This window comes from Vollenhovia emeryi, unplaced genomic scaffold (assembly GCF_000949405.1).
Source record: "Vollenhovia emeryi isolate VEMERY1.0 unplaced genomic scaffold, V.emery_V1.0 DF939184.1, whole genome shotgun sequence".
Lineage (NCBI taxonomy): Eukaryota > Metazoa > Arthropoda > Insecta > Hymenoptera > Formicidae > Vollenhovia > Vollenhovia emeryi.
Window position 1 is genome coordinate 1,033,440 of NW_011967182.1, and position 22,716 is coordinate 1,056,155.

The 22,716-nt window shown below is 41.7% G+C and overlaps 1 protein-coding gene across 4 annotated transcripts in view; it reads right to left on the bottom strand.

Annotated features, from left to right (window-relative positions):
• Positions 1-867: 867 nt before the first annotated feature.
• Positions 868-22,716, bottom strand: part of LOC105562750 (fringe glycosyltransferase) — a 102,460-nt gene continuing 80,611 nt past the window's right edge. The window contains exons 5-9 of one of the 4 annotated variants that reach the window (XR_001008990.1): positions 19,473-19,558; positions 4,837-5,002; positions 3,593-3,678; positions 1,358-1,860; positions 868-1,243 (exon numbers count right to left, since the gene is read on the bottom strand). Coding sequence is in view for 1 of the 4 variants with exons in the window: in XM_012013805.1 (XP_011869195.1) it covers positions 1,803-1,860; positions 3,593-3,678; positions 4,837-5,002; positions 19,473-19,558 (396 nt within the window). In the remaining 3 variants the exon portion in view is untranslated. Of the gene's footprint in view, positions 1,861-3,592; positions 3,679-4,836; positions 5,003-19,472; positions 19,559-22,716 lie in introns of all 4 variants that reach the window. The other 3 variants (XR_001008992.1, XR_001008991.1, XM_012013805.1) reach the window with 3 other exon arrangements.

The window sequence follows — 22,716 nt, forward strand, 5'->3', positions numbered from 1 at the left end:
GAATTAGAAAATTCTGAAAATAAGTTTTACGAGATGCGAAATGGCCTTGTTTATCGGAAGGATAAGAACAGAAAGCTCCTATTCTATGTATCCTCGTCAATGGAGAATAACGTGATACGCACATGTCATGATGACATTGGTCACGTTGGGATCGATAAAGTTATTTCCAACATTAATAAAGTTTATTGGTTTACGCGTTTAAAGGAAAAAGTAAGGGAGTACATTGCAAATTGTCTGCGTTGTATAGAATTTTCTCCTCCGAGTGGGAAAAAGGAAGGCGAACTACATAGTACACCAAAAGAGAAAACATTAGTGAGAATAAAAATCGAAAAGCATGTCATATGAAAAGCGAAATATTCACCGCCACTAGCTCCACCGTTGCCAAGAAAAACGCGACGGCACAAATCGACGGCGCAAACGACGGAATCGAACTCCCCGCCGAACGTGGTAACGCTTGCGGCGAAGACGGAACCATCATACCGCACGAATGCAAATGCAACAAATATTACGTATGTATATATGGCTACAAAGCTTTGAGAGATTGTCCGCCGCCGCATCGTTTCGACCTAACCAAACCCAACCCTAACCCAGATCATTCTGTCAATATATCTCCTCTTTCTTAATAGGAGATATGTTCTGTAAATAGGTCTTATTTGTTAGTCTACCAGAAATATATTACATAGAATTGGTCGACATTGTTTTTTAAATATCTTTTTAACGAACTACGAGCGATCAATATATCTCCTCTTTCTTAATAGGAGATATGTTCTGTAAATAGGTCTTATTTGTTAGTCTACCAGAAATATATTACATAGAATTGGTCGACATTGTTTTTTAAATATCTTTTTAACGAACTACGAGCGACGGCTAAAACCTCTTCAAGGTCACTCAGAAGGGCGACCTTGACAACATATGTCAAGGTCAAGGTCATCGGGGCGGCCTCCCCTCATCTGCATTTTTACCAATATATCTATTAATTCGCTTATGTAAGTCTATATTAGATATTAAGATAGAATGCCAGAAAATTACTTGTAATATCAAAAAATTATTTCAGTATCCTGTGACCATATATGTTTTAATAAATTTAGATAAAGATACGATGCTAATATTTTGTCGAATAAATCATATGCATCGTGAATTATGCTGAACTTTCCATTCAAGCAAAATAAAGTTATTTAAAACGGAATAAAAAGAATGAACAACAAATGTGAAATGAAACACATTTAATTCTTTTAAAGAACGCCTCACGACTCGTTTATGTATTACATAAATGTCATTGCCTCAATATATGAAAACGGAATAAAAAGAATGAACAACAAATGTGAAATGAAACACATTTAATTCTTTTAAAGAACGCCTCACGACTTCCATTCAAGCAAAATAAAGTTATTTAAAACGGAATAAAAAGAATGAACAACAAATGTGAAATGAAACACATTTCATTCTTTTAAAGAACGCCTCGTTTATGTATTACATAAATGTCATTGCGTCAATATATGCATGAAATGTTATATGTTTGAATGCGCAATAATATAGCAAACAGAAATTGCATTTTTACCCATATGAAGTTATAAAAAATTAACAGCAAAATGATCATTTTTACCCATTTCCCCAAATATCTTATTATTAACTATTATGCTCCTTACCATACGTTGATCTTCTGTTTCTTCCATTCTGCAATTGAGAATAAATTCTACTTCTCGTTCTCTTTACCTCTTACATCTTCTTCTCTATTTTTCCTAACAGTGAGAGATCAGTGTTTTCCGACTTTCTTTATTCATACATTCGTCGTGCAATCTTCATCACCTGTGCGGGCAATAAGGAACACGTGGGAACAGATGACAATGGATGGATTTAAATCTGAAACAAAAAAATATAGATACATGTTAACGAGAATGCAAAACATATTAACTTAACTGCAATATTTTAAGATTTAATTGTAAATATAGAAATTTTTATACTTGACGTGCTATAAATTATATAAATTTAAGCAAAAAAACTTTTAATAAGAACATAACATTTTGTAATTTATGTAATTATTTTAAACGTTTATATTCATAAAATAATTGCCAATTATATTAAAGCTATATCGTTGCAATTACATTATAATAATATAACTTTATCTCGTTAAAAATTAATATTTATTCATTATTCGTATAATATTCATATTATAAACATATTTATTTCTATTAACAAGTTTCCATTCCATTAAATCTGTTAATAATCTTCCTAATAATTGTCTGAGTATTTCGCATCTACTGTCTGCACGAGCTTCCTATGTACCAATATTCTTCTCAACTCTCTATCATACAAATTACTTTAATTACAGACTTGATTTATACTTTGCACGTAACATTCTACTCTTTTAAAAAACTTGTGTTTATTATATTCATTGAACGTATAAATTTCTCGAAAAAAAAAACCGTATAATGTGATCCATTCATAATACTGCAAAGAAAAAGTTGAGTATACGTGTCATTTATAATTATCAAGAACATTGTTCTAGAGATGTTCAAATATAATTATTAACAATGATTATTTGCATATTCACATCTATAGAATATCAAGAACAGAGCCCCTAATTCACGTGTTATTAAAGATAATAAGGAAATAGACGACGAGATAAAAAGAAGTTAATAAAAGATATTTAGAAAATATAGAAGAAAGTCTCCTCTTATGAGACAGATCTTATGAGATATCTCTGAAACAGTATACGTCACTAATAACGACTGGTTTCAAGGTCTCTCATTAATATTCACAGACGAAACTTCGTTTATTCCTCACTAAGTAAAAAGTCTTGATAGCTAATCGCGGTACAAAACATTTGCGTCAACAGGAAAGAAGTCGTTTCTTTCGCTCGGTAAAGATAAGGAAAGACAAGGAGAAGAGAAACGGGCTCCAAAAGTCGCAATTATTACAAAGTCAATTAAAACTTATGAGAACACGCCGCGATGTCGTCCTCATAATTACTCATCTCCCTTCTGTCTTTCACCGGTGCCAATTACAGGGAAAACATCATGAGGCATTTCGCGCACGTACATTAACGCGGACACAAATTGCAGATGTCTACACCTGAGATGCGCCATCATTTCACAAAACGATCATTTACTCGCTCGCGCAAACATGAAATTATTTAAGACAGACCGACGAAGAAAGCAAATTATTTAACCATTACCCGCGAGTATGGCGAACATGGTTTCACGTGTTTCAAAAGATATTCTTCGTTCGCAGTAATGATACAAAATAATTTAGAATAAAATGCGTTCTATGTACTGTATAAAAAATCTGACCCCACCCATCAAATAGCTCTCTTTAAACCCAACAACTATTGTATTAAACATTTTTTTCAAAAACTTAATCGCTTCAAGATATAGTATTCCGAAATTTACGGAAGAGTATGTAACGAAATTTAAAAAGAAACAGAATTCTAATGCAGGTAAAACTTTCTGTCGCAGAGAAAAAAAATTTAAATTTATATATTTGTACATAAATTGTGAGTACTGATGCAAATTAATGGTATGAATCGATCAAACATGAAATATGAAAATATTTGGAGTATACGAAACTAGAATAAAATTCAGGGCAGTATTACCTCTTTGGATCATCCTTCATATCGAAACCATCAATTTTCAGGATATTCCACTCGTCTCTAGGTCCTTTGGAATAACTAAAAGAGACCTGGAAAACACAAAAAGAATACTTTAATTAAATGAAAATTACGAAAACTTTCTTTCGAAAACAGAAAATTGTCCGAAATTGTATAATGTAACTGATACGATGTTAAAAGCAATATCGTTTACTTTTAACACATCGTTTCTGCGTACATTTGGGGAAATCTGAGAGCAGAAAGAGAGGGGAAGATGCGAGCGAGACAGAGAGATGCTGGTGATGAAAGACAATTCTTTTTGTGCCAACGTTTTACTTTACGCTACAATCACTCGTAATACACGCTGTAACTCGATCTTGATGTATAACAACACATCTCGAACACAAAGAACCACGAGCCAAAATTTTAAAATAATTTTCTTGTATCGAGATGCACGTACAAAATATTTGAAAACAAATTTTTTTTATTCCGATGTAATAACACAATTCTGATAAAAATTTTGTATCGGATTTTTAAAATTAATGTATCAAAATTAAGCCTTCTATTTTTGTCTATTATCATCTCTTATGTATACGTGTCACGCATGTACCATATATGAAATGCCATACAAAAGAGAATGTAACGTACGCAGGCCAATTTAGTTCGTGCTATCGACGACAGATTTTGCAATTACTTCTACTGAAGTAGCTTGCGAACTGATAATAAACGGAAACTGTACAATTAAATAATAGCCACTGTGTTTCAAGAAATGAGACAGTGCGCGCGTGGTCTGGATCATCGTGGGCTTCAAATCATCCTATTCTCGTTCCATTATTTATCATCATACTATTTATCGCGACCATTACACACCCAGAACATGTCACGGGCATTAATGTTGATTGCATCTATCTCGCATTACAGTAGCAAATCATGTCTGCTCATAGATATCCAAATTACGTTGTATACGTACGTAATACTGTATGAACATTAAACTGAACCTCTTAATTAAGAGATTTTAAGGACTATAGCGTTGAGACTTGATTATTTTAGCGCCAATAATAAAATGGAAGAGATTTTGTTGAACAAAAATTATTCACTGCAACGCGTCTCAGCGTCAACTACAGATTCATTGCGAAATCACATTCTATCATGTAACAAATGCTTAGTCAAGCATAGAGACTATCACAAAAGGTAATAAAATTCTCTTGCTCGAAACAGAATGTAAAAGGCAAGGAACATATTGAAATTACCTGCTCGTGGAAGGTATCCCTGTTCAGGAACTTCATCGGCTCCAAGTGCGAGTGGAACTGCTCCACCACAGTGAGTTGCTTTTTTAGAAGGTACTCGATGATGTAACCCATTGTTACGTCGTCCGGCAACCTGATTCTGTCACCGACGGTGATGAACTTTCCGCCACTGAAACAAAACGCAAATGTCGCAGATTAGTCGCACAATAATATCTGGTCGAAAGATCTTGAGACGCTATTACGGAAGTATCTGCTCGATTGGGAAACTAGCGATTTCATCTGTACACTTATATTATCACGAGATATTTTCGGATTACCATCGCACTGAAGACGGAGATGTCCCGACACGATTATTCCAACACCTTACGCGTAACCACGCTTCTCTTTCAGAGACGACTGTTACGCGCATCAACGGATAACACCAATGCGTACGTTCCGTCCCTGGAGAGAGTGTCGTCGATTTTCGTCCGTCGTGTTCAATGTTTCCTCCAAACAATCTATTGCGTATTAATGAATCCGATAAATGTACGACGAACAACGTACGGCGAAGACGGCAAAATGGCGAATGATGCCCATCCCTGACGATGATTCAACAGATTCAACGTACAGAAAATCGTTCAGCTGCCATTTTGTAGTATTTTAAGCTAACGGATCCGAGAGCCAATCACATTCAGCCAGAGCAGAAAGAATTAAGGCGCCTAAAGTCACTAGATATATATCTAGTGACTTTAAGGCGCCTTTTCATGGGCGTCATCTGACGCGCCTCAAGACGATTTTGTGACGTCATGTTAGTTCGAGCGTCAACGCTGAGAAATTTAAATTTTCCAACTTCTGTAGCGTCTAAGCGTCGCGCGCGGTATTTAAAAGTGTCGTCGTCAATTTTCATTCTTAATGTAAATTTATTACATTCGAATGTAGAAGTACAATACTAATAAGACTGTATATTATTCTCTTTTCAATGTGGAAAGAAAAAGAATAGATTTAAAATTACTATAGCTAGTTCAACTGTAAAGAAACAAATCTTTTCATTTGTCTAGGACACTACTAGAGCAAAACTATCGAACGTGTTTAGCGTAAAAAATTATTAAGTCTTCGTATAATATGCGATTAATTTAAATTTAAAACTAACAATCAACTACGTACGAACAATGTTTAATGACTGCGCAATTATTGCTAAACGTGGCTATTAAATTTTATCTCTCAAATCCTGAGAACATGAATGAAAGCGAGAAACACAAGAAGTAGAGGCTACAGTCAAGCTGCCGCTGTACGAATGCATCAAAGCGTTTCTCTTCTCCTTTTTTATTAAAAGAAAAGAAAAGGAGAATCTTCGGAGCGTTTGTAGCAGCAGTTTGACCGCAGCCAGAGACCTCAAGTGGTTGCGTCTAGTACTATATATTACTGACCGGTATCTGCTGCTATCTGACGATGACTGAAGAAACTATCTTTTTAACACCAATTTTCAAAAAATTTTTTGAAGTGACATTTCTTAAACTAATGTCTCTTTATTTTTAGTTGTTTTCTGTCTCTTCTTCTATAAAAATTTATCAATTACGAAAAAAGATTTTCACTTTTATGTAAAATAATTTCACATAATTTTCAGATCTGCCGTGCAAAGTTATCACAAATATAACTTAATAAATAAAATTTTCAGAAGAAATTCTTTGGAAAAGAAAAACATATTCTGTTTTTTATTTTAATAAAATTATTTCAATATTTCTAATAAGCAAATCAAATATAGAATATATATTTTTACTATCTTAGATGCGCCAAGAGACACTATTGTTATAAATGTAACCCTCGGCATTATTAAAAGAAAGTCCTCTGTTATGAGATAGGATTCTAATATAAGATAGCAGGTTTTCAACGTTCTAATTCAATCACAAATCTTTTCTCGCAACGATTACACGATCTAACAATGAATTTTCCACTAAACAGATTTCACTCCAAGGGCAATAAATTCATGGTGGAACCAACAGATGATGCCTATTAATTTAACAGAAACTCCGTTTAGAATCCTATCTCATAACAGAGGACTTGTCTATATAAAATTAAAATTTTGGCAAAACGTATTTTAAAAAATATATCTTTTTTGATAAGTGTAATATTGTAAGTATAAGATTCTCATAATATAATGTTCCCACTATTTTCAATCAGGATAAGAATAACCATTTTTTATGTATCAACTTCATTAAAAATGCTGCGAGATATACGGATGTAATTTAGCGATTACATGCCGCCCGAACACTCAACGTTTGCTTGCGGGTATCTGCTGCTACACGAAATAATTACCAGCCACTACCCGCGTTGCGTATGAAGTAATTAACTCATTCCCATGGCGCCACGCACCTTGTATGTCCGCGCGTCCGCAGAGGCACGATCTTCGCCGACTCTTTTCGCGACGGTCGTTCATCCGCGCGCGGCGAATTATGGAAGAAAACAAATAGACCGAGAGACACGTCACGGAACCTCGGGACAGGGTCTCCGGCGGGAATAAATTACCGATCCTATGCACCACCCCGAAAGTCACGCGATGCCAGCTTAAGGTCCTCAAGTCCTTCGCGTGGCACTCGACACGCATGCACGATTAAGGTCGGCCGGAAACGTGGCGACGACGGCGGAACGCGACGCGAGAGTCGCTCTTGGGTATGGAAAGGGGTGTATACACAAGTACGGGGAAGATTGTCGCAAAAAAAGAATACTACTGCTTAAAAAAAAAGAAGAAAGGATAATTGGCTCGGCCAGCATCAGGTTAGGCGTATCGTGAAACGAGGCCAATCACGTAGTGTCCCTTTATTTCTCAGCGTGATGTTCTACGCTACCCTTCGGAGATACACGATGCCTGCCAATCGTCGATCTATAGCATGGACTGCGCGACGCACTTTGAAAGTGTAAAAGGAAGACAGTAGACATTTGCGGCCAATACCCTTAGAACTTATATACCTGGAAGGGGCGTTGCAGTTAGCCCCACCGTATACCTTTGTGCATTTACGTATGCATCGACTGTATTATATCTGTACCTGAGAAGTAAATTGTCGCGATTACAAAATTATTGATTTTCAGATTTTATTATATCTTAATCTGAATGCTCCAATTATTCTGGAAATTATTAATTTTATTATTACTTACAAAGCAATGTTTGCAAACAAACTTTAGAATATTATAAAAATATTATCTTAAAAAGCAACTTATAGAAATGCAAGTTAATTTCGGCTCTCTGTATAAATGTTGGTTATGACAGTTGATCTCTCAGGTACAGATATTATGCTGTATAGAGAAAAGTCCCCTATTATGAAATAGGCTCCTAATATGAGATAGAGAAATTTCTGTTAAATTTTGTTGTTACATTTTGCTGAGTATCATACATCTCTAGCAGAGTTGACCAGGTTTAACTTGCAGCAACAGCATTAGCTGTCCCTATTTTAAGGACACGTGTTACATAGCTCCTGCTGCTTTTTCTCCCCGTCCATAACTCGCCAGTAATAGTCTAGGGATCAATCATTGAATACGCGACGCATTAACGTCCATTTCTCACCATCATTTTCTTCTTTAATCCTAGCATTAATCAAAGCGGAGCAAGAGCGGATATGTTCCGTCAAGCCATCGCGCGCGACGTAACGATCACTTTCCACCCAATAACGCGCTCGTCCGACGCGATCGTTACTCTCCTTTATAATCTAGCGCACTTACGACTGGCGTCCGACGTGGAAGGAGTAGCGGAAGATGTACAAGTGACGAGGAAACCCTGGCCGGTCTCGGTGCGCGTGACGTAAACGATTTAATTGCCGCATGGTCCCGGCGACGACAACCGCAACGAGGAGACCCGGAGCTTTAAATCGGCTGCATTCCGCTCATGCAGATTAGGCGCCGAGCGAGAGGCAGCGCACCTGCCGCTCCTAACTGCCGTTGCTGTTGCGCGATCGCTACCGCTTCTCCGCATCAAACTGGTTGGTCCGCATTCAAAGTCGACCCCCCTTCGCATTAATTAAGCGCCTGCCGCTGACACGCGATGCCGACACCGCCGCGGGCACCGTGGTAACGAATCCCCGTCGATTAATCCGTTAATACGCACTATTAATCGAAGAGCCACCGATCGAATACTCTGTTATCGGTGCCGTTAGCCGGCGACGACGACGGCGCGACGGTTGGCTCGCGATCGGCGGATTGCGTGTACACACGCGAACGGGATTTCCGCACGACCGATCGCGAAATTATTTTCGGATCGCGTGGATCACCATCCTGTAATGCGAACACGTAGTCTCCATTAAGGAACGCGGAAACGATCCCCCTAACTGCTTGTACCGCGCCGATAACGCCTCGTTCAGGAAGGCGAGGCGCTTTCCGGAGCTATCGCTGAAGCTTCCGAGACGAAACTACGAGCGTCCAACGAGATAGCGCGTAAACGAACGCAGCGTCTTCCCGCAAGAGCCCCGCAACAGGTGGTTGCGATCTTCCGTCGACACACATACACACAGAGAGAGAGAGAGAGACGCCGGTTCGCACGAATCGACGGAAATTTCGACGGGCGTGGAGTCGACGGCTGGCCACGAACGCGAAGGCGAGAGATGCACGATCCACGGCGGACATAAATCGTGCCAATTAGAGGCGACGGCAGGTAGTCACAACTTTGGTGACCGAACCCCGTATATATGTATGTATATATATATATTGTACATATACGATATATACATTGGCCAGCAACGTCGCGTGAGAGAAAGGAAGAGAGTGTGTCAGATACGTGAAAGAACACGAATGGACAAATGTCTCAAAGGGGCGCCGCCGCGGCCCGAAGGTACCCTGAGAGCCTCTCGAAATGGGACGCGCGTACGGTATGTCGAGGATAAGAAAGGGGGAAATTCCTAAACGTATCGGGGAGCCAACTAAAATAGAATTCAAGATTTCAATATATAATTTCCAATTAGTAAACAAACGTGCGATCCCAAGATAGGGCTGCGAGTGAATAACTTTTATTTTAAAAACAAGCCCCGTCATTTACGAGACCAAATATCCACTGGTCACTCTCGCAAGGTCGTATCTCGATTTTACGCAATTTTTGTGGTTTTTGCGCTTAAACGCCCATTCTGGACCAGAATCAGTCGAAATGCACCACGGAGATTTGTCTATTCGAGCTGAAGTTAACGCGTCCGGAACGTGACGATAACGCGGAAATTCGTTATCGAGTCGCCGTTAATCGCTGCCCGAGGACTCGGGTATTTCGGTTGGCCTATGCTGCAGGAAGCTCCGACCCCGCGCCCACCGAGACGACGCGGTTCGCCGCGTTCTCATTTGTTGGACGACCAACGGATACGTAATCCGACATCTCTGATGGGGCCGCGGAGTGTGCGGAACCAGAAATACGCTTCTTAGGCTAGGTCGTGTACGACCTGCATACATTTGCGATGCAACGAGAGCCTCTCAACCGGCAGAACGGACGAAGGGAGGGAAAGGGGGGAACGAGGGGGAAGCGCAGGTGCGCTCGGCAGGATAAAATAAGGTAACGACGAAATGAAGCACTCGCGATGCGGGACCTACTACGTCGATATAATGCTCAGTGACAGAGGACCCGTCCAACACTTTTTCGAACAGTTTGACGTTACCTCGGTCGTACGCGTCCACTAATTAACGAGCCCACTATATTAACGAGAATTTCGCATGGGAAGAGAGGAAACGTTTATCGCTTGGAAACAGCCCGCTTAAAAACTTGCGCAATTTTCATCACCGCTCCAATATAATAGAGTGCATTTCGACTAATTCTGGTCCAGAATGAGCGTTTAAGCGCAAAAAAACCACAAAATTACGTAAAATCGAGATACGACCTTGCGAAAGAGATCAGTCGACTTGTCTCGTAAACGGCGCGATTGGACAACTTATTTTTTAAATAAAATTAATTCAAGGCGCGCGTCGAAATCGGACAACAGTAATTTAATCACCCTTAAAAAATTTTTTACCTTATAAATAAATTGATATCAAACAATTTAATTTATCTAATCATTATTCGTATTAAATTGATTGTTCAGTCTGTCGTTAAAAAAATGAGAGAAGATTCCTCTTGGAGAGATTACTCTCCGAAATTTGTGTATTTTCATCAGAAAGAGATCAGCACGCGGTGCTTAATAAAGGATTAAATTGTCGGTCGTTAAAAACTCGTTTCGTAAATTCTGCAAATATTTTAGCGATGAGCTTAAGAAAATCCTCCCGGCCGGTTTTGCCGAAATTACTCTCCGCACAATGTTCTCACGCTTCGCGACGAGATAACTCGCCGAAAGTCTCGGTGCCGGCCGTCCAATTAACGACGGTCCCGTTTTACGCAAAGCGCTCGGAAGTGGCTTGCTTAATTAACGTTTTCCAGTACCCCCCAGGATCGCGACCGCCCTAGACACGTAGCCGAAAAAGAGAGGGCGGGAGAAAAAAGCCCGGGAGAGAAGGCGAGGGTAGGAAGAAGCGTGAGTGGAACGGAGAGAACTAGAGGAATCGCACTCATTAGCGAATACCATCGGCGGATTCTCGAATCTGTGCCCGTCGTACCCGCAGTTTCTCTCCGCCGTGGTCACCGGGTCCTTTTTAATTGGGCAGATTAGTCCCGAATTCGTGTACACACACCCCGTCGTTCGTCACCCGCAGGCCTTTCGGCACACCGCCGCCACGGAATATCGGTCTCGTTAAAATACCTGGCGGCAACGAAATCGAATTTTCGGGGTTATAAGGAAAAAGAATCGGGGACGCGGTACGCGAGGGGAAGGGCGTCGCCTTGGAGACGCGTCCTTGGTGCTTTTCGTTGTTGTTTGCTCGACGGCGAGCGACACACGAACACGCGATGCGAACAAGTTCGGGGAAGAACTCTCCCAATTGTTCTGCCAGTCGTGATTTAAAAAATTTCCGTTGGTATTTACTTGGTTGACCGAACGACAAAATAATACGCGGCACTAACGAATTGAATTACAGGTGCAATAGGTATACGTCAAGTTTTTCAATTATTAATTGACTTGGAAAGGAATATGGACTTTCTGAAATTAATTCAATTCTGTTGGTCGGACATGTTCAGCTAGAATTAAAGTTTGGATATGTGATATATAACATCAGATACCACAAAACTGACCTTTTTTTAAAAAAAAAGTAAAGAGAAAGCGCCAAGTATTGGAATCCATCGAAATAGTTTTACATGCCAATCTACGTACCAGCATTGCAATTTAGACATTTTGCGTATTATACGTATGAATAGAAACAGATACATTTTCGATGTCGACAGGTGGACACACTCATACTTGCCTGTCGCGAATAACAGATCTGTGTTTTATATTCCATACCTTTCTTTTCATCGTTCGCTTCAACTTACAAAATAGCACTCGGTTCCTGGTTGAAAGAATGCACTTTATTGATCGTTCAATACGCGTACCCGCATATACGCGCGTGTGCCGTCGATCGAATAGAGTACATTTATAAAGCCTCTTACTTCGTGCTTTATAGCACATGGCATCAAACACGAGTGATATCGATTTCCATGGGACACGCTTCTGTGTGTGTTAATACCGAGCCGAATTGAAAGAAGCGCCACTTGATCTCCATTACTACTGTATGTATTTATTCCACGAGTTTTACTAGTATACGAAGAGATTTTTCACTCGAAATTTCGCAGCAAATAAAAATGCAATGTGTCCAAAAATTACTCTCGTACTCTAACATAAAATTTGTTTAATTATAAATTCTCTAGCCAATCAGAAATCGAGTTTTTCTCACGATATTAATAGTTTTTAAAAGAAATTAATTGCAACTTAAATAGGAAAAAGATGAAACTAGATTAAAGTCCTAATTTACTTTTACTTGCTATAACACTGATATAAAATTTTAATTTGAGATAAGACAAGTAGTCAATATTTGTAAAAAAAAACATCAGTTACTGATTCGTTTCTTCATAACCTTGGCATGAAGGTAATGAAGTTAAGATTTAGACATATTGCGCGTAACGCAATTCGTTTTCAATCCGACATGGAGGACAGGTAAAATGTAGTCACTGATCGTGAAAACATGTCGTGTATTCGCAATTGAATCGATATCGATCGAGGTGGACGGCGCACGAAGACTTCGAGCGATAAAACACAGTGGCGTGAGTTTAACGTGGAATTGAGATGTGCATGAACATACCATACGCATATCTACATGTATGTACATGTACAGAATGCAACACTTTTTTTAAATGAGTTTATGAACACGCATTTGTATTCAGATTACAACATGGCATTTACTTTATAAGAGTTTCTTTAAAGTCCACCATACATTTTACTAGTAAATAGTAATACTACGTATAATTACTAGCGCAATGTATGGTAAAATTAAAAAAAAATCGTAAAATTCTTCGAAATGCCGCGTTATCTCACGATTACAATATTTTCAGGATAAATTTTAAAAGAAAATTCTCCGTGTGAATTCGACGTTGAACGTCAAATATTGAAGAGTATAAAAAGAAACAATGGGGCCCGACTTAATTTTTGCCAAGGAAAATTCAATTCTGATTAAATCACAGCGTACATCTTGCATATATATTACAAGATTACAAATGTATATCCTAACATGACCTAAGTTAATCTATACGAGACGTATTCTAACACGCTTCGAAGAACAAAACGCAGAAAACAGAAGGGACCGATGCGGTCGCTGTAGTTTTCAACCTATAGATCACCGTGCGTGCCCACAACTGCATATATACATATATATGTATAGGAATGCCCAAATTGGTTTCACGAGCCGCGGGCTGATAGATGTATACGCGGCGATCACGCCGATGGTAGAAAGGAATCCAATTAGGCAAGCAATAAGGGAATCGAAGAGATCCACAGACGCGAGCTTCGTCGAATCTCTCCGATTCCCCCTCTTCTCTCTCTCGCTCCGCGTTCCCTTGACTTTCTTCCTTTTTTTTCCGTTTCTCACCGACCGCGGAATTATTCCGACACGTTTATTATCGGGACTTTCGGGCCGGGCCGAAACCCGTGGGACGATTTTAATTCGTTAGTCCCGATAAGATTAAATGTCTCCGATTTATAGCGGAAACACAAACCCCAAGACTTTATGGACTTTGTAGCAATTAAATCCGGTAGGGAATTGCTTCGGAATTTAGATAATAGCTTCCCGAATATTGTGCACGAAGAATCGTAATAGTAAATTAAATTCGTAATTATAATAAATCAGAAAACAACGGAAATAAATTTTATTAAAGGAGACATCGGCGTTCTCGGTTTCGTTTCTTAACACACGTAGAGCTTTGTATTTCCGAGCATTTGCTCAGAGTCTTCCCTTCCTTCTTTCCCACTGCGTAATTTCGACGACACGTTTATCACGAGCGGAGGAAGACGCCACCGCGCATTCCCGGTAACCTGATTACAGTAAGAAGCCAAAAAAAATCGTATAAGAAGGCAGCTTAAATGTCTGCTGTTCGCATTACGCGTGCAGTTGTTTATTCACAGCTGTCACGTACGGTTTAATTAAGTTTACTAGAAAAACGACGCACACCCAATATTTGATACGTCGATTTAAAGGCGCGTCTCACGGAAATTCAAAACCGGATTTACGGCATTTGCAAATTAAGCGGCAAATTGTGACTCCCGTAATTCCCAAATCTGATTCGGAAGAAATCTCCCAAAGATCCCACAGCAACCGTTTACGATCAAGTCGGAATCCAACGGATTCAAAGGAGGAAGCTGTCGGCGAGCGAGACTAAGCGCTCACTCGCAGGTGCGCTCACTCGCTTTCAAGTTTTTAAGGCCAATAAAAATGCTCGGCGAACAGGTACACACATACACGCACGCGTGTACACGAGCACCGAATAAAACGAAAAAGGGCGAACAAAAAGGAAAAGTGCAAAGCGGTGAAGTCAACAGGCAGAGGAGACATGATTTTGCAGCATTTTGAAAGCTACCGAAATCGGTGCAATTTCAATTGTGACTTGATTTTTTTACAACATTGTAAACAAAAATGTGGCCTATTATTGCGTTAACTCTTTTTCATAGATAAATATAGAGATGGTGTGAAGATCACGGAGGCCTTTAAAGCACCGCGAGCTCAGCTTGACGTGATTACACCGGTTTTCAATATTTGATGAAGGATATTGACGTTTCGCGTTGCACTTGGATTTTTGCTTCATTTCTCGTCTGCGCAATTTTCCTCGGTACGTTAACGTTATAATCGATGCGCGCGAAGATCGTAAAGTTAGGAGCGATAGGGAGAGGATAGTTTTTAGTGATTTCTTGCTCTTATTCTCCGATAATTCCTGGATGGAAAGATAAAGTACGCAAACGGGAGAGCGAACAGCAAGAAATGATAGTACGAGTTGGAATCTATATACAGAATGGTCTTACAATTATTTCTTCCTCTCCCTTCCTTTCAATTCTAACTGTAGCTTATATGTACAATAAAATTTCTTATCGATCCTATTTCTCCTTTATGCTTTTGGGGCGATCATTGATCGTAAGCTCTTAACATTCAAATTTATGTATTAAAATATTATCTGGAATTAAATTATTTGTAAGATGCATAAAGTTAAGATACAATTAATTGGAAGGAAGGAAGCTTTTGTTATTTATAACCTCCAGGACCCGAAACCCTTTAATTCTCTAATACTAAATGACTTCATAACATGTCCCAGTATTAAAATTTGTTCGGTTTAAGTGTTTCTTTTAAATTATTTCTCTAATATGTAAATATAACGATACTAATCGATTCTACACCCTATAAAATATACTGAATACACGCGCAGCCATGCAACTGAAACTGTCGTAGAAACACCGCGCGGCATTCATCGTCTCCTTGCGCTCTAATCTCTCTTATTTATTGCCCTCTTCCTCCTTCAGCCTCCTCTTTCCGCGTGCGCGCTCCGCGCTAACAAGGAAATGATGTAAATATAGGTATACGCATAAGAGCGAGCGTACGCAACGTGCTCCACGCATGCCTTCCTGCCGCACTTCCCTGCATCTGCACGTGGGTGGTAATCAACCCGTTCGTCTCACCAGTTCCATTGTAACGAACGGCGGCTCCTTGCGTTCGCCGTTAATTAAGATCCATTTCCGCGAGAGCCACGAGATAACTGACCATTATCCCCCTTCGTCGCTCGATTAATGGCTAACGCGACGACGGAACCGCTTCGCGAATTCGGATTTATTGCATTCTCTCTACGGCGGATACTGAAGCCGCTATAATTATAGTAAGTTTAAATTTCAATGCCACACGCGTAAATAATCTACACGTCGTGGCAATAGAAATGCAATGGAAAAGGAATTATAGCAATGAACCCAACGGGACGGATGTGAACGTATGATAACCCAGGAGCAATCAGTGGAACGTCTACTAGAACTTGAGGTGGATCTTATGACAATCGTGAGAACTCGTTGAAGTCGAAGGACAATCTGCTCGGCCGACCACAATAATTGGTCGTACAAGAACCAGTATACCTGAATGCATTCGGTTATCGAAAAGCATCTAAGATCCGCAGAACAAGCAGAGTCCAAATACTCAAAGAAGAGATGAGATTCGCAAAAACCACAGAGCCAGTATTAAACTACGGATTGAGATTAGATTGAAATTTGGCCAATCGGAACAAAGTTTCCTAATCTCAAGTTTAAGTGGATTTTGCTCCGATTTGTCAAACAATGTAGGATGACCAGAATGACACGGAATTAACACTACTCTTTCACAATCGACGATTCACGGGATAAAAAGTAACTTCTGCGGGCAGATTAAATGCTTGAGAAATCTCCAATTACAGCATATTAATGGGACATTTAACTCAATGGTACAAACTGGGGAGAAGGAGGATTTCCAACCGCGCGAAAACGTAAGTCGATTTGCTAACGCTTTTGTTTCACGAGAGCTTGTCTAAAGGAGATCCGGGGTGATGAAAATAGAAGAGGCTGAAACGCGGGGACAATTGTGTTATGCGTTCTCAGCTAGATATCAGGAAAGAGGGACTAAAAGCGATTTTCCTTCCTTCCTTCTAGCCTGTTAACAACGAAATAAGAAAATCCTAAATAGGCTGAGAGAGAAGCGCACGAAAAAGTGCTGAGAGCGTTTTTACCCTTCACAACTCGGATGAGAAGTGTTCGCTCGTGCAAAATGAAAAGTGGCAGCGTGATATCCGTTACTTTCTTAAGTACGAAACGGCATAGCGCATTTTGAGCAGAATAAATTAAAACGCATGAACGTAAACTGCGCGCCGCTCCCGGAAAGAAAGACAAGTGGGATTACCGGCCGGTACTTACTGCCGCCTCGGTATCATCCTCTGGCGGCGTCTGAAATAATGTAAAAGTAACGTAAAACGTAAAACGCGGCTCGCGGGAGACGAGGGACGCCAGAGATGGCCGGTAAAATTCATCCGAGCGTCGCGAGTATCTCGCGAGGCAGCGCGACGAAAAATGTATGGAAATTTCGCGGAATAATTCACGCGCGACTGGTAACGAAGTTTTACCTCTTCGCGCAGCTGCCGCGAGCGTCTTCGAAGTAAAAAAAAAAATTATATTATTGTCTCTCTTCATTCCCAGCAGCGGGGTGTCGAATTATAGCGATAAGCATAAATTACGCAGCCATCATCGACCGGCGTTTAGTCGCGATAAATCACGCGAGCAGATAAAGCCGCCGCGGATTACGTCCGGCGAAATAAAATGGTGTCGACGAGAGAGAGAATCGTCCGGCAGCTCTGAATGAGAAAGCCGTTCGATGTACTTGCCCCCGTTTCCTTCCCCCGTCCCTGCCATTCGCATCGCTGCGCGAAGCGAACGAGTGTACCGGGAGGCGGAATAATGCCGGGACCGTGTATACCGCAGGACGGACGGAGGAGCGTGACGAAGCTAGAGTGGGGAAAAAAAACGAGAAAAGGGAGGTACAACTAATTCGCGAGCCCTCCCAGGTGCTGGCTCTTTTTGCCGGACCCATTCGCGTTCGTTCTGCCACCGAATCCGTATGAGGAGGCTGAGAGGACAAGGATGCGCAGGTGGAAGACAAGGAGGACGACCGCGAGATCTGGAATAAACCGATCGAATCAAGAGCTGATCAAGTGAAGAGATTTCATGGGCGGTCGTGAAGTTCAAGCTTCTGATTCACATCGATAGGCACGAGACGCAGAAAAACTGGATCGTGACCCTCCGTTCGCGAGGTCTGTGTCCACGATGCTTATAGTTGCAACATTTTTGTATTTACGTATTGCAATTGTATGAAACTTTAATTGTTTGACTTGTTCTATCGAATGTTAGAATCCACAATCGCCGAGTAAGATAATTGACTACAACTTACAATCTCTCTCTTTCTCTCTTTGCGGCAGGTGTTTTTTATCATAGAGTAGAAATCTCCATAGAATGCGATCGGTCACGCATGACACGTGTGACACGTGTTACCGCTGCACATCGCTGTAGTTCTTTCGGGATTTAATGTAACGTGAAAATGCATATTAACGCTCACGTCCCTCCCTGAATACTATCTCATCTCTTCTTCTATACGCCATTCTATGGTGTTTCTACCTGCAGCGGAGGATTAAATAACGCCGGCGGCTTTGCCTAGTCACGCTTACTTGGATCGATCGGCGAACGATCGGCGCTATCTATTACGGACTATCTGATACAAACATTGTACCTGATAATTACATATAGGAGTTTCTTTCTCCCGTAAAAGTCGGCTTTGCAGAAAACCGCTAACCGCCGAGGCGTGGCGGCGCAATGAGTACCGATAAAAAAAATCGTCGATCGCTACGTAGACTCGTAACGACGGTCAATTATGTCTGCCGTTACCGACGTTGCCCCCAATAAGTGCACTTCGACCGGCACCGCAGTTAGCACGTATGACGTTTATATGCGCGATCATCGGGATGATTGCGCCGGCGGAAGGTCGAAAAGCGTTCGCGCACTTGCGTTGGCCGTAAATCGCCGTTTACGGCGCACAGTGGCCAATTGTTTATTCCCCCGGTCCCCGATATCGTTGTACGAGCGAACCCGTGGACCGCTCGTCGCTAGGCCTGTGTCCACGATGCTACGACTTGGTCCACGTTCTAGTTTCGAGAAATGTGTAGCCAATCAACGTGCAGCTATTCCATAAAAGTTGCACGTTGACTGGCTACACATTTCTCGAAACTAGAACTCGGACCAAGTTCTATAGAACTTAGGTATATCAACTTTTTTTCTCGGTGTACAGGGCAAAGACACCTGATATCGCCCATAAATATAGAATGAAAAAAGAATAAAAAGAGCACAAATTGACTCGACGTATAAATATTTCGAAATAGTGTGAAACATTTTTTAAACATAATCACAAATTAAAAACTTTTTGACTTCCACAAACGTTTGCATGATGTAAAATAATAAATATCTATAGCTTCACAAACTCATACATGTTGATAAATGATTTTATAAAAATTTGTAGGCGATGCTATTGTAGATTTTTCCAAACTCCCGATTTTGCCGTTTTTATTCTTTTTAATGTGGATGAAAATTGTTTAAATTTTAACCTACTGTACATGAAACACAAATGTTTCCTCTTTCATTTCAGGCTAAATACAGACAAAAATGTCAATTACTCTTTAAGTGAGAACGATGTAACATTTGGTAGGCGATATTAGGTGTCCTACGAGACGTAAACGAAAGTGGAGCGAAAAGGAGGTGGAGGAGACTCACCCAGCCACCGGCGTCATCTTCAACGCCAACGCTCGACTGATGCAGAATCCGGCACCGCCCGTGGCGAACCAAAACTTCACCTTTTGCTGAAACACAGAAGAGAAAACGATTTCGTGAGAGATTCGACGGGAGAGAGGTCGGCTAGAAATCGCGGGAGCTGCCGCAGTAATTATATGATACGTCGATCCGAGGATCGGGCCGAATGATCGATCGTCGTCGGCGCGCACCGATCGCGTTCGACGGCCGTTATTAACCGATTAAGAATGAATGACTCGCTTGATGAGAATTAGGGACCGGGATAGATTACATCTTGACGTATCGCCAGGGATGTCACGCTACTTCGGGGGAACAAATTACGGCAAAGGCACGACATTTCGAGTTTACATCCTGTCACGGGACACGGACTTTCGCCCCGAGAAGTTCACGGAACTGTCCACGACTTCATCAACCGAGCAATCGAACGAGCATCGTGTGTGTAATCCAATTAGCAATTATCCGAACAAATAAATAACGATACGAAGGTTCGTTTCGCTGGGCGCACAACGACGGGCACAAATAACGAGTGAAAAAAAAAATACGCAAATGGCGCCAGGAAAGGGTATCCGCTGGCGATTGGTGTTTTTCTCCGACCTGGAAACTTTGCTCCAGGAAACGTTCTCTTGTGCACGATGGACGTGCAAACGTGCGCACACACGTGCACGCGCGAATGCGAAAATACAACGAGCTGAGGTACGAGCGATTTCTGGCCGATTGCCGTGGCTGCAGGCTATTAAAGCCGGACTCCTAGGCGGCCTAAGCGCAATGCCGACCGATAGTATCTCAATACCGGTATAGGACCGTAGAATCGTGCGGTGCTCCTTTTCTCGACGGAGGCGTGGTGCACGAGCCAACGGCCGCACACGTGCATACGCAACGCGTTCGCTGATAAAACTGTCACGAGTTTTTGCCCGTCTCTCTTGCGCGGATCGTTGACGTTTATGCTAATTCGCCACGCGAAACATTTTAACGGAGAACGTCAGCATCCCGCGATGCGAATCAATCGTACGCTTACGCTCCGCTTAATTAGACCCGTAAGAGACAAGATCGATGCCAGGTGATTGCCGACAGCTCCAGCCGATAGCTCCGTCCGTGCAGATTCCGTCGTCCTCGACTGACGGCCGACACTTTCGTACTCGACGTTTTCGCGAAAACGTCAAATCGCTCGGAAAATCTCCCATCTGCCATTGATCGGCGTTCGTTTGGGAACACGAGGACGATCATACATTTTTATACAGCTTGTCCGACTTGTACTTTTTTTTACAGATCCACAATCGCCAGCTTTTCGTGCCCGCAACTATTCAAGGTAATCGCCGTTGTTATCTTGGCATCGAACATGACGCCGGCGTGCTCCTTTCCTCCGGCTGGGCGTGGTGAAGCGCGGATGGCAGCAGATCGGCCACCACGGGTATATCGTACGGGCGCACGTACGTGTACCTCGCGATATATCCGTAAGGTCAGCTGACAAGACGATCGGCGTTACCGTTATACATGTACCGGCATACCTACGCCCAGGACGAGAGCGCGTGCGCACGCGCGCAGAGGTATAATGGTATAATCGCCCTCTTGCACTTTGGAGAATCTATAATTTCGCTCCTCTGTGCAAGTAATAAGATGGCTAGTAAAGGCCTACCGGGCTGAATGACACGGCGGAAATTGCCACGATAATATCGCGCCGCGCGATTTGCACATCGTTGCGATTTGCGCTTGTTCGTCGCAACATTGCTCCCTTCTATCCGATTGGTAATGTTCCCCGGGTACGTCCCGGGATCATTGACCTCATTTTGACGGCAGAGTAACAGCAATCAATCTCTTGTACAAATTCCATGCCTTTTCTACGGCGAACTCGCCAATCTCGCCAATAATTTGCAAGTTATAATTAATTTTCAGCAAACGGTAAGAAGAGAAAGTAGTTTCTAAACGCGAGGTAGCTTCTTCGATATTTTTTCGATTACGTGGAGTAAAATCCCCTGCAGAAACGTAATACTGGGAACCCGAGAAAAGCACTGAAATAATTACTGGAAACTCTGTAATTGAATCATTCGGAATTACTGTTCTACGGTAATTATTTCCATGCTTTTTTGGTTCTCAGTATTACGGTTCTGTAAGGAATAAAAGCCCCCGTTCTCTTTCAAACAAGATACTGTTATTAATAAATATTCTTTTATTAATAAATATCGTAAAATCCTCACTCCTAGTAGCTTTTATTCGCAGATTTTACGTCAGGAACAGCAGTACTTCATTCATGAAAAATACCGCCCCAAATTGCCTCGTAATTTAAAACTGTTACCTCTCCTCCGCTCTTCTCCCTTCCCGCCCTTTCATATACGCGATGTCACTCGCTTTATGAAGGTATCGAGCGACAGATACAAAAAAAAAAGAGAGGGACAGACGGGACCTCACTGACGCATTAGATATACACGCGCGATAGCGGTAGCCCGAGATAGTATCGGAACGCTTTTACAAGGAGGAAGCTTATTCTTTATTTCTCTCTTTCGAGTCCATTTGAATAACACAACATCGTGTTGCGAGCGTGCGGAGTCACGAGGGAAGCCACCGGCGCGACCCAGGACGCGAGAATTCTGAGATCGTCTGCGAACTCGTTCTTATTGTTACGGGGGAACGTGCGCGAAGTACGGGGAACGACAGCAGGATCGGTACCGACGATTCCTCGCGAAACGATGTTCAACGCAATCCCGTCTGCGTCCCCCGCTGTGTACCTATCGCACGTTCCACCCGTACAAGCTGCTCCCCCACCCCCCTCGCTCCTTCTCTCTCGCACGCTATTTCTCAAATTTTTCTTTTCGACTACTGCATGCCAGGGCTCGGGGCTTTTCTCAAGTAATATATCTTCGGGGGATAATTTATGACTGTGTATAATAATTAAACGTAACACGGATTTCAAAGGAGGAGAGAGAAAAATCTTTCCCCTCGGAGAAATTTAAAAAGATTGCACTTCAACTCGATCTTTCATTTTGTGGAATCGTGAGAACGTACTTAGTCGTCGTCAAGCGATGATGCGGAGTGACGAGAATGATTTCGATGTGATAACGCGGGAGAAGGCCGGATATTCATTGCACGTGGGAAGGAAGGTCGACAGTAGTGCGTTACTCTCACCTTTTCCCTCAATGCCTGCGATACAGACAGCTCCGTCGCGACACTTTTAATCCTTTCGCCTATTGCAAATAGTGCACGGGGAGAATTTTCT